At 38.5% G+C, this 10,808-nt stretch overlaps 2 protein-coding genes across 2 annotated transcripts; both read right to left on the reverse strand.

Annotated features, from left to right (window-relative positions):
• Positions 1-897: 897 nt before the first annotated feature.
• On the reverse strand, positions 898-3,363 carry LOC109163330. Its single transcript, XM_019312082.1, has one exon. It carries the CDS (start codon positions 3,361-3,363, stop codon positions 898-900), a length of 2,466 nt encoding a protein of 821 aa, XP_019167627.1.
• Positions 3,364-6,047: 2,684 nt separating this feature from the next.
• LOC109163343 (sorbitol dehydrogenase-like) lies at positions 6,048-7,451 on the reverse strand. Its single transcript, XM_019312094.1, has 4 exons — positions 7,332-7,451; positions 7,150-7,217; positions 6,356-7,071; positions 6,048-6,240 (listed from the first exon to the last, which is right to left on the reverse strand). The coding sequence occupies exons 1-4, from the start codon at positions 7,432-7,434 to the stop codon at positions 6,048-6,050; spliced, it is 1,080 nt and encodes a 359-aa protein (XP_019167639.1). The 5' UTR covers positions 7,435-7,451.
• Between the last annotated feature and the right edge of the window lie 3,357 nt (positions 7,452-10,808).

A 10,808-nucleotide genomic window follows, 5' to 3' on the forward strand; every position in this document is an offset into this window, starting at 1 on the left:
GCTAAGCCATCAATAATTAAACTCAGTTGCTACTGAATATTAGAATAATTTGTAGCACGACATTAACTAATATAGCAAATAATTATATCAAATAAATAACTAGTAGGCCTCCCTCGCAATTAAATGATGCAACTATTCAAATAACTTAGAAGAATATTTAATACTCAAATGCATAAAAACATATTTAATAAAAATAAATCAATAATCTTAAAGCAAAATCAATTCTGGGGCTTCAACTCACTAAACCAAGCTAACGAAATTAGCAACGAATGGACATTGATAACAACTTTAAAGAATAATCGAGAGAGGAAGAATGAACAATGGACAAAAAACTTTGCCCCTATTTATAGATTCTCAAAATATATTAAAGCTATTTTCCACCGTTTATTTCCCTCCTTTTGCGCTGAAGTCTACCTCTGTTCCGCTCATTTTTCTCCGTAAATATTTGCGCTGAAGTTGACGCTTTCCGCTGCTAACTGTACGAATGAAATTTAAACCAAAATGTGAATTTGCTTTGTTTTCTTGCTAAAGTTGGGTCCACACTAAATTATTATTGCTTTTTTGAAAGCCAAATGAATTAGATTGCATTAGCCACAAAGGGCTCAATAAACGAAGGAGGTATATCCCTCCAGAATGTTCGTCCTGCTATAGCAGATACATGCTTAGATAAGGAGTGCGCCACATGATTGGCCTCCCTATTAACAAATAAAACCTGAGATCTGGGTAAAGCATTAAATAGCCGATTACAAGATAAAAGAATGAAACTAAAATAGTTACGAAACAAACTAGCATGACTAAGACTTGAAATCAAAACTGCTGAGTCAGTGTAGATTCTGCCACCTGAGTACCCGTTATCCTTCAACCAAGAGAGGGATTCACACATTGCCATAGCTTCCGCTAAGAGGGGATCATACGGACATGGCTTCCATTAGCCGCTGCCACAAAGGAGGAATCGCAATCCAAGGCTACAAAACCAAAAGCCGCGGTATGTCGGGGGTCGTGAAAACCGGCTTCAATATAACAATGGAACAAGGGCGTCGTGGTAACAATTTGTGCATGTGTTGAAACGGTTCGGTTGCTGTACTCGCCAACATGGCTCTGCTGACTATCCATCCACGAAGACCATTGCGCCAAGTGTCGCCTCATAAGCGAAATCGGCAATGGCAAGACATACTCCCATACTGCCGAGTTCCTAGCATCCCAAATGCTATGGAGAATGCCACAAATTCTACCTTGTAGCTCACGTGTATATCCTGTTGCACCACCAAGCCATTCCTCCGTCCACTGTAAAAAATTCCTGTTAGCAAAAGGGGGAATTTGAATCTGAGAAAGTTGCCAAACATTAATAGCATATGGGCACGAGCAAAATATATACATAACACACTCCTCAACTAAGCCACAAGACGGAAAAATATTAATTATATCGACCCTCCTATTTATCAAATTATCAAGAGAGGGCAATATATTCAAAAGGGCTCTCCATAGGAACACCTTCCATTTGGGGGGAACCTGCAGCTTCCAAACATTATTCCATACAGGTGAAGGGTTCGATTTCAAGAATCCCAACCTTCTATAACCATCTTTAACCGAATAACATCCCCTTATATCCCCTTCCCAATACCATATATCCTCATAATCCATACTCACAGGCAATTTCAAAATCAGCCCTGTATCCCGTGAATTAAAATTCTGGTGCAAAAAATCATGATTCCAGCTACCCGTGTGGGCATCAATCAAATCTGAAACTAACATTGGGTGGCCGTTATGTACTTGATCAGTTTCAAAATAAGGATTCTGGCGATCCGGAAGCCAAGGAGTCGTCCAAACCTGCGTAGACATACCATTTCCAATTCTGCGCCTGCATCCAGACATTAACAAATCTTGGCTGGCCATAATGCTTCTCCAAACATAGCTTGGGTTACCACCCATAGCAGCCTCATAAAAAGAAGTAGTCGGGAAGTACCTTGCCTTAAAAACACGTGCCATTAAAGATGTGGGATTTGTAAGGAGCCGCCTCCCTTGTTTAGCCAATAGGGCTAGATTAAACTCATGTAAACGTTTAAAGCCCATTCCACCATACTTCTTCGGCTTACACATCCTGTCCCAGGCCAACCAATGTATGCTACTGTCATTACCACCCTTCCCCCACCAGTACCTGTTCATCAGTCTCTCTAAAGAAACACATAAAGTGATCGGAAGTAGATAAATACTCATAGTATAAGTTGGCATAGCCTGTGCAACACTCTTCAAAAAAACTTCCTTACCTGCCTTAGTTAGTAACCTCTTATTCCACGAGCCAAATCTCTGTCTCAGCTTTTGCTCAATGTAAGCAAAAACCGCCCTCCTGTTCCTGCCAACAACGGAAGGCAACCCTAGGTACTTCCCAAAATCCTCCGCCTGAGAAACCGTCAAAACCCCTGAAACAAGTTCCCGTATCTCCTCATGTGTATTTCGGCTGAACGAAATGCTTGATTTGTGGAAATTCACCGCTTGGCCAGAAAAAGACTCATAAACACTCAAACATCTTTTAACTTCCAATGCTTCCTGCAGATTAGCTTTAAAGAAGAGCAAGCTGTCATCTGCAAAAAACAAATGTGAGATCGGTGGTGCCCCCCGGGCCACCCTACATCCATGAATAAGACCTTTTGTTTGTGAGTCCTGCAAAAGCAAAGATAGTCCTTCTGCACAGATTATGAACAAATAGGGTGACAAGGGATCCCCCTGCCGTAATCCCCTTGTAGGCACAATCTCCTCCGTAGGCCTGCTATTCACCAATACCCTATACAGTGCGGTTTGAATACACAACATAATCAACTGTATCCATTTAGCATCAAAACCTAGACCCACAAGCATATCATTCACAAAAGACCACTCCATCCTATCATATGCCTTTGCCATATCAAGTTTTAGCGCGGCCCACCCTAACTGGCCTAACTGCTTCCTCCTCAAGTAATGGCCAACCTCAAAAGTAATCAGAATATTGTCCGAGATCAATCTACCCGGAAGGAACGCACTTTGTGAATCTGATATAATACTCTCTAGCAGGGGTTTCATACGATTCGCTAACATCTTAGCCATAATCTTATATATAACATTGCACAAAGCGATCGGGCGTAAATCAGAAACATGCTCAGGAACACATTTTTTAAGGATCAAGACAATGTTTGCATCATTCAAGCAATCAGGGAAAGATAACTGGGATAGGCAATTAAGCTCAAAAGAAGTGATATCCTTACCGATAACATCCCAGAAGGCTTGGTAGAAACCAGGGTTCATGCCATCCGGACCAGGGGATTTATCTTTGCCTATAGAAAATAAAGCAGCCCGCACCTCCTCCGGCTCAACATTATTAATGCTTAACATTATATTAACTAAAATTAAACAATTGGCTAAAAGCTAGGTGGACTAAAAATGCATTATTAACTAAATAAAATACTTATTTAGCCTATTACTTATTAAATTCTAAAAAGAAATAATTATTATATAATAATTAATAATTAACGCAAAATTATTATAAAGATGTATATAAAATAATAGTGTAAAATATGTCTATCATCTATCATATTTTGGTTTAATCTATTTGTTTATTGGGCTTTCTTTGCTAATGGGATGATGTTGTTTGGTCAATTAAAGACTAGCCACAACATCTTTTTTTTTTTTTTTTTTTTTTTTAATGCTACTAGTTCTATTACATTGTAGTATCTGTATCTATCATATTTTGGTTTAATCTATGTTGTTTGGTCAATTAAAGACTAGCCACAACATCTTTTTTTTTTCTTTTTTTTTTGAATGCTACTAGCTCTATTACATTGTAGTATCTGTTCATATACTTTCTCAACCTACTGAAACACAAAGAGCCAATAACGCCTCCACTGAGGCTCGAAATCTCAACCTTCCACTTGGAAGTCCACCCCGGATACCATTAGACCACATAGTCCTGGTAGCCACAACATCTTTAATTTACCAAAATTACAAATTAAGAAATACTCACATAAAGTTAAGGCAAGAATATTGTAATTCGCTCTGCGTGATATGGCAAAATTTAGCCCACAGTCAATTTTGTTATATTTGTAGGGTTAATTAGGATGAAATACCATAGTATGATCATAATTTGCCCACAAGAATTATGTATCAGCATATAGTTTTGATAGTTTTGTTATTAAGGGTGGAAAAACTCAAATCGCACCCCTTCCGTTTCAACCATTCAGTTTTGATAGATTCATTATGCGTAAAAATTTAGCCCACAGGCAATTGTTATGGCATCCGAATTTATCTTTTGCATAATTTTACATTGGTAATATTATGTGCATCAGTATCTCTCTCTATTTTTGTGGCTCGAAAATTATAACCAAGCTTTTATTATTATTCTATACAGCAACTCTTCCTGTCACTCAAAAACAAACTATTAATGTTCCTATCCTTAACTACGATAATCACAAGGTGTGGAAAGATGTTATTCTCCTGCAATTAAGATATTAGAGTCTGTGTTCAATGAGAAACTCCCTGAGGTTACTGAAGAAAGCACTGGTGAAGCCAAGCAGCTTCGCGCTCGATGGGAGAAATCCAATCGATTATGTGTGCTCTTCATTAAGTCAAGAATTTCCACTAAAATTAGTTATTGCATTGAGGACATTTAGGAAGTTAAGCCTTTGCTCAAAGCTATCGATGATAACTTCATTGACTCGAAGAAGGCGCTTTGGCAAATAACTCTAATAATGAAGTTTAGAAATATGCGTCTTTCCACTATCAAGGGCACGTGTGAGCACATCACGCAGGTTAGGGACATTGTGGCTCTGTTAAAGAAGTTAGAAATCATTATACTAGATGATTTTGTGGTGCGTTTTGCACTTGAGGCCCTCCCTCAGGAGTACAGCCCTTTTAAGATTTTCTACATCACACATAAAGTGGTTTGGTCTATCAATGAATTGATAACCATGTGTGAACTGGAGGAACAAAGGCTTGTGGCTGAGCTTGGGTATGTTCCCTCTTCTTTTGTTTGTTTCGAATCTAATATGTCAGAAGTTAATACTAATTCTTGGTGGGTTGACTCTGGTTCAACAATCCACATTGCAAACTCCTTGCAGGATATGACAAAATTGAGACAGCCGATGGGAAGTGAGTGTAGCATCTTCTCTGGAAATAAGATTGCATCACCAGTAGAAGCCGTCGGAGTTTGCAGTTTAGTTTTGGAAGTTGTTTTGTTTTGACGTTAGAAAAGACGTTTTATGTTCCTACTTTTTCATGGAATTGAACTTAGTTTCAGTTTCTAGACTTATACCCTTCGTATATTCATTTGAATTTAATGCCAATTATTTCAAGTTATTTCGTAATTCAACTTGTGTTGGTATTGGTACATTGTCTGATGGTCTCTTTCGTCTTAACTTAAAGAATGATTCAGTTTATAATTCTTTACATGTTCAAAACGGCACCAAGCGGTGTAGTATTAACGACAAATCCTCAATGTTGTGGCATCGGAGATTAGGTCACATCTCCATTGAGCGTATTAAAAGGTTGGTAAAGGATGAAGTACTTTCTACTCTAGACTATACTGACTTTGAGACTTGCATTGACTGCATTAAGGGTAAGCAGGCAAACAAGTCAAAGAAAGATGCCAATAGAAGTTCAACGTTGTTGGAAATTATTCCTAATGACATATGTCTACATCAAATAATTCTGATGTAGACCATGCCTTCTGGGACTTTTATCTTCTGAATATATGCCCCAATCTAATCCCTACTATTTTGGACTAGTCAGTTTCCTCTTATATCTTGAGCTCATACTTCTTCTCATAGTATACACTACTGACTTTGAAACTTCATCTCAGAATTAATTCTTTCAGCCAATGGGATCTCTTGATTTAATGTGAACTTCATCTCCAATTAAATCCCATGAATTAATTCTCAAATGGATCTCATACCGGTGGTGAGATCTCAATCCTTATTGAAACTTCATCTCATACTTCAGCTTTGAAACTTCATCTCATACTTCAGCTCATACTATAAATAGTCTTTTGAAACTTCATCTCATACTTCAGCTCATACTAAACTCTAAAGATTGAACATGACTTTGATAGCATTGCCACCACGAGCACTGGTTTCAAATGCCTCTTCAACCTCCTTCTGTGTGAACCCAAACCTGTGTGTGATCAGTGGCTTCACATCAATCTTCCCACTCCTCAAAAACTCTATGCACTGTGGCCATGTATTCTTGTACCTGAATATCCCCACTATATCCACCTCCCTACACAACAACACAACCATCATCTTTAACAAATTAAACACAATACGTTCTCGATCGAGATTCTACTAATTAATAATACAATTATAAAGTCTGCAAATAATTAATTAAAAATTACCTTGCTGCTGCAGGAGTGAGGGGGACTGTCATTTCGCAGTGGCCCATGCCGACGAGGCAAACCTTGCCGCCAGAGCAGGTTGCGCGAAGGGCGGTGGACATTGTCTTATTAAAACCGGCGCAGTCCAAGCTGACGTCAATTCCGACTCCCATGGCGGCCTTGATGTTTTCCACCTCAGATTCCACATCTTCCATCTTGTGTGAAACCTTGATAATCACATCCGCTCCCAATTTCTTAGCGAACGCCAAACGCTGATCGTCGACGTCCACAACAGCAACTCTCGGAGCGCCGAAGGCGCGAGCGGAGAGCATGGAGACGAGGCCAATAGGGCCGGCTCCGAGCACCAGCACGTTGGTCTCCGGCCCGATGTTCGCCCGGCGACAAGCGTACATGCCCACGCTCAACGGCTCGCACATCGCGCCTTCCTCCAAGCTCACGTTCTCCGGGAGCTTGAAGCACAGATCCGCCGGATGCACGATCTGGTTAGCGAGAGAGCCGTGGATCGGCGGCGTGGCGAAGAACTTCATCTCGTCACACAGATTGTAACTACCTTCCTTGCAATGGCTGCACCGCCAACAGCTAACGCCGGGCTCCAACGCCACGCGATCGCCGGCGACCAGACTCTTCACCTCGCTCCCGACTTCTTCAATGATTCCTGCGCATTCGTGGCCGATCACCATTGGCTCTTTCACAATGTAATCTCCACACCTCCCATGCTGAATATATAATAATCAAATTCTATATCAATTATCTCAAAATTAAAACAAAACCCTAATTAAAAACCATAAACTCACCTTGAGGTAGTGAACATCACTCCCACAGATACCAATTGCTTTCATATTCACTCTAACATCATGAGGACCTATCACATTAAATACAGTAATCGTATCATACGATTAACATTATATATATATATATATATATATATATATATATATTCAAAATCCAAAATCCAAAATCGAAAATATATATATACCAAGAGGAGGGAGGTTGAAGGGCTGAATCTTGAGGTTGCCAACGCCGAGAAGCCAAGCAGCCATGTTGTTTTCTGTGGGTACTCCATTAGCGCCCTTTCCCATTCTCACCAAATTGATTGATTGCTTAATTTCTCACAGAGATGAGATTTGATGGAGAAGAAGATTCAAGTAGTGACGGTGTGAAGAGCGCAGCGATGTAGAGAGGTATTTATAGAGTGATATGTCTGAATTAATTAATTAATGGATAAAGGTATTTCAGTCCTTTCAAAATTATCCTTCTCATCTGATCTGCTCATAATTTGCCGAGATAAACGTACGATTCCTTAGCTTGTTAGAATTAAGTCAGGGAACTAATTAATTATTCGATCTAAGTAAGATAATATACCAAAAAGGGAAAATCTTATCTTATCTAAATATGGGTAAGCCTATCATTATCCATGCAATACTTTCATACCCGACTTCTACTTCCAAATCATCAAATTACTAATTCTTTTATTATTTTTTCTACATCATGTAATGTAATTTCAACGCACTTTTAAAGTGAGTCCATATTTCACATCACATTAAAAAAAATATTATTTTTCATAAATGTCGTTATTATTATTTAGTTTAGCTAGTTTTTTCTACGCTCTTTGTGCAAAAATTTGTGCCCAATAATTTAACTCGATTAGTAAATCATTTTCAAATAGATGAATTGCGTTTGTGAAGTTTTTTTTTTTTTTTTTTTTTTTTTTTTTTTTTTTTTTTTTTTTTTGACGAAGTTTCACAAATATTCACCTAAAATGTATTTTGTTGATGTTTTTGAATTGTTTCAAAAGTAATTCACATTATGATGAATACATTTGTAATTCAAAATAAAATTTCACAAGTAAAAGCACATTGATGTAAAAGCAATTGGAAATGAATAAAATTTGTATAAATGTCTTTTTCTTCTAGTTTGAGTTATCTAAGCTCCCTTCTAAATTCATAGTGTCATATGGGAATCCATTAATATGTGAGCCATCACATCCTCTATTCAAACCTGAATAAAGTCATCATGTGTTAACTTCATATAAATTCAAACAAGTATGGTCTGTGGCGGACCCAGAAAATCATTTGAGTGGGGCGAATATTAAATGACGTTAGAAATGTCATTGACAAAATATCAAATTGATCAACTATAAACTACATTATAAATTACATTATATTTATGAGAAAATTTTAAAGTATGTATCCAGAATAATAATAAAATAAAATAAAATAAAAAAAAGTTCTTCGGTCCAACTATGTTGATTGACCATGTTAAAGAAGATTTAGATTCTAATTGTTTACCAAACATAATATTACATCATATTCGTAATTAATCTGATGGAGTTTGTTTTTTAATTTTTATTAATTTTTAATCGTTCTTAATAGTTTTGAACAACAAAAGAAACCATTGTTCTCTCAATTCTTATTTAATTATAATTTTTCAATATCGTAGAAGCAATTGGGAGATTATCAATGAATAAATTTTAAATTAAAGTTGAACACTAATGCTGCTTTTAATCACTCCACCGGTCAGATGGGGTACAGATGGGTATTGACAGATGATGAAGGCCGGTTCCTTCAAACGAAGAATATGTGTGTGCAGGGTCAGTGTACTGTCCATGAGGCTGAAGCATTAAGCGTTCGAAACGCTCTAAGTTGGCTAATGGATGTAGGGATGGGCAATGTGGAAGTAGAGATGGACTCTCAATTCATTTTTAATGCTTTGAATTCTGTTTCGTTTAACAACAGCCACAATTGGTGGTGTTGTTTTCCGTTTTGTTAAGCGATCTGCGAATGGTGTCGCCCATAGTCAAGCTAAGGAGGCCTTTTCAGTGTCAGGTTGCGGGGAATGGTTTGACACCGCCCCTACTTTCATTGTAAGAGTTCTAGCAAGGGATTTAATGAATTGAGTTTTCCTTTTCAAAATTTAAATTAAAATTTACACAAATTACTTATACATTCATACCACTTCACAGTATAATAATTAAAGAAATTAATAAGGAATTTATAAATAGATCATGGCAAGCTTAGTTGACTATAATATTTTATTTGTTCATACACAATGCAAGAATTCATTAGCACAATTTGTAACACCCCGTGTTACGGCCCCTAAAACCAATTAATTAATTAACCCATAGCCCAAGAGAAAGAATAAATTATAATAATTAATTAGGGAAAAAAGGCCCACCATAGTCCATGGGCCCTCATCTCTAAACCCAACCCCTAGTCCTAAAAGAATTAGACCCTAAATAAGACCCTTAGATATATAAATAGGGAACCTAGAAGGCACCTAGAACTCCCACAAGAATAACGCCCCACCACCCCAAAAGAGCTCCAAGAATCCCCTTAGAAGAAATCAAGAAAGCAAGAAAGCTTAAAGAAAGACCCTTCATAGCCAAGGAATTAATTAAGGCTAAGAGGTAACCCATGTCTCAACAAAACCTATTTTCATAGCTATGATTTCCCCCGTAGGATTCCCCCATATTATTGTGTATTGATGATTTGTGATGTTATTATTGGTGATTGATGGGATAATTCCATGGGTGATCTTGATATCGGGAGATTCTTGATAACTATGGTGTTCTTAACGATTATGTAGAGTTCTTGATGATTATATGGTGTTCTTGGTAATCGTATGGCGTTCTTGATGCTTATGTGTTATTTGTACCGAATCTTGTAATTAGAAGACGAACCGTATTCTTGTTGATGTAAAAGTAATTAGAACCCTAGGTTGATGTTCTTGTTGGCGTTCTTGATGCTTGTGTGATGTTCTTGATGCTTATGTGATATTCTTACCGAATCTTGTAATTAGAAGACGAATCGTATTCTTGTTGGCATAAAAGTGATTAGAACCCTAGGTTGTATCGTATGATATTATTCTTGGTGTATTGGGTGGGGAAATCGCATGTTTGGATGTCAATTATGTTTAGAAAATCATGATAGGTTATGTGCCGTACGTTTCTCATATTTGATCCGTTAATTGTCTACGTGTTGATCGTTAATTGCGTTGTAAAGTGTCTAAGCATGGTTTCGGGTTCCACAATGGTTCCCGGGGCGTTTTGTGTATAAAGAGTCAGTGGGGGGTAGGAGGGGGGGTAGGGGACCCGCCACCTACCCACGGCCAGAAGGGGCGTCTCCGGCAGCGGGCAGCTGCCCGCCGGCGACCCGCTGCTCGGAACAGTGTTTACCGGCGGGTGGCCCCCACCCACCGGCTACCCGCTGGAAATCTCCCCATTCGGGACCCCGGCTTCCCCGTTTGATGTTTCCCCGATCCCCGTGGTGTCCCAACGGACTCCGTTCATCGTGCCGTGTCTAGTTTGATGTTTCGGGTACCGTTCGTAGGTTAATGAGTCTTATATATTGCATGCTAGTTGAATTGGTATCCCGTTGACCTAGGTGGAAGAAGTATGAGCCCTTTAGGACCATTCTTAGTATGTGAAGGATCACGCATAGGTTTCGTTATACGC

This window comes from Ipomoea nil, unplaced genomic scaffold (genome assembly GCF_001879475.1).
Source record: "Ipomoea nil cultivar Tokyo-kokei standard unplaced genomic scaffold, Asagao_1.1 scaffold3017, whole genome shotgun sequence".
Taxonomy (NCBI): Eukaryota; Viridiplantae; Streptophyta; class Magnoliopsida; order Solanales; family Convolvulaceae; genus Ipomoea; species Ipomoea nil.

Excerpts from the sequence above, each read along its gene's own strand:
- LOC109163343 (XM_019312094.1), bottom strand. The coding sequence starts at position 7,434 with ATGGGAAAGGGCGCTAATGGAGTACCCACAGAAAACAACATGGCTGCT. Across the intron at positions 7,218-7,331 it reads CTTCAACCTCCCTCCTCTTG|GTCCTCATGATGTTAGAGTG; the intron begins GTATATATATAT and ends TTAATGTGATAG. Across the intron at positions 7,072-7,149 it reads GTGATGTTCACTACCTCAAG|CATGGGAGGTGTGGAGATTA; the intron begins GTGAGTTTATGG and ends TTATATATTCAG.
- LOC109163330 (XM_019312082.1), bottom strand. The coding sequence starts at position 3,363 with ATGTTAAGCATTAATAATGTTGAGCCGGAGGAGGTGCGGGCTGCTTTA.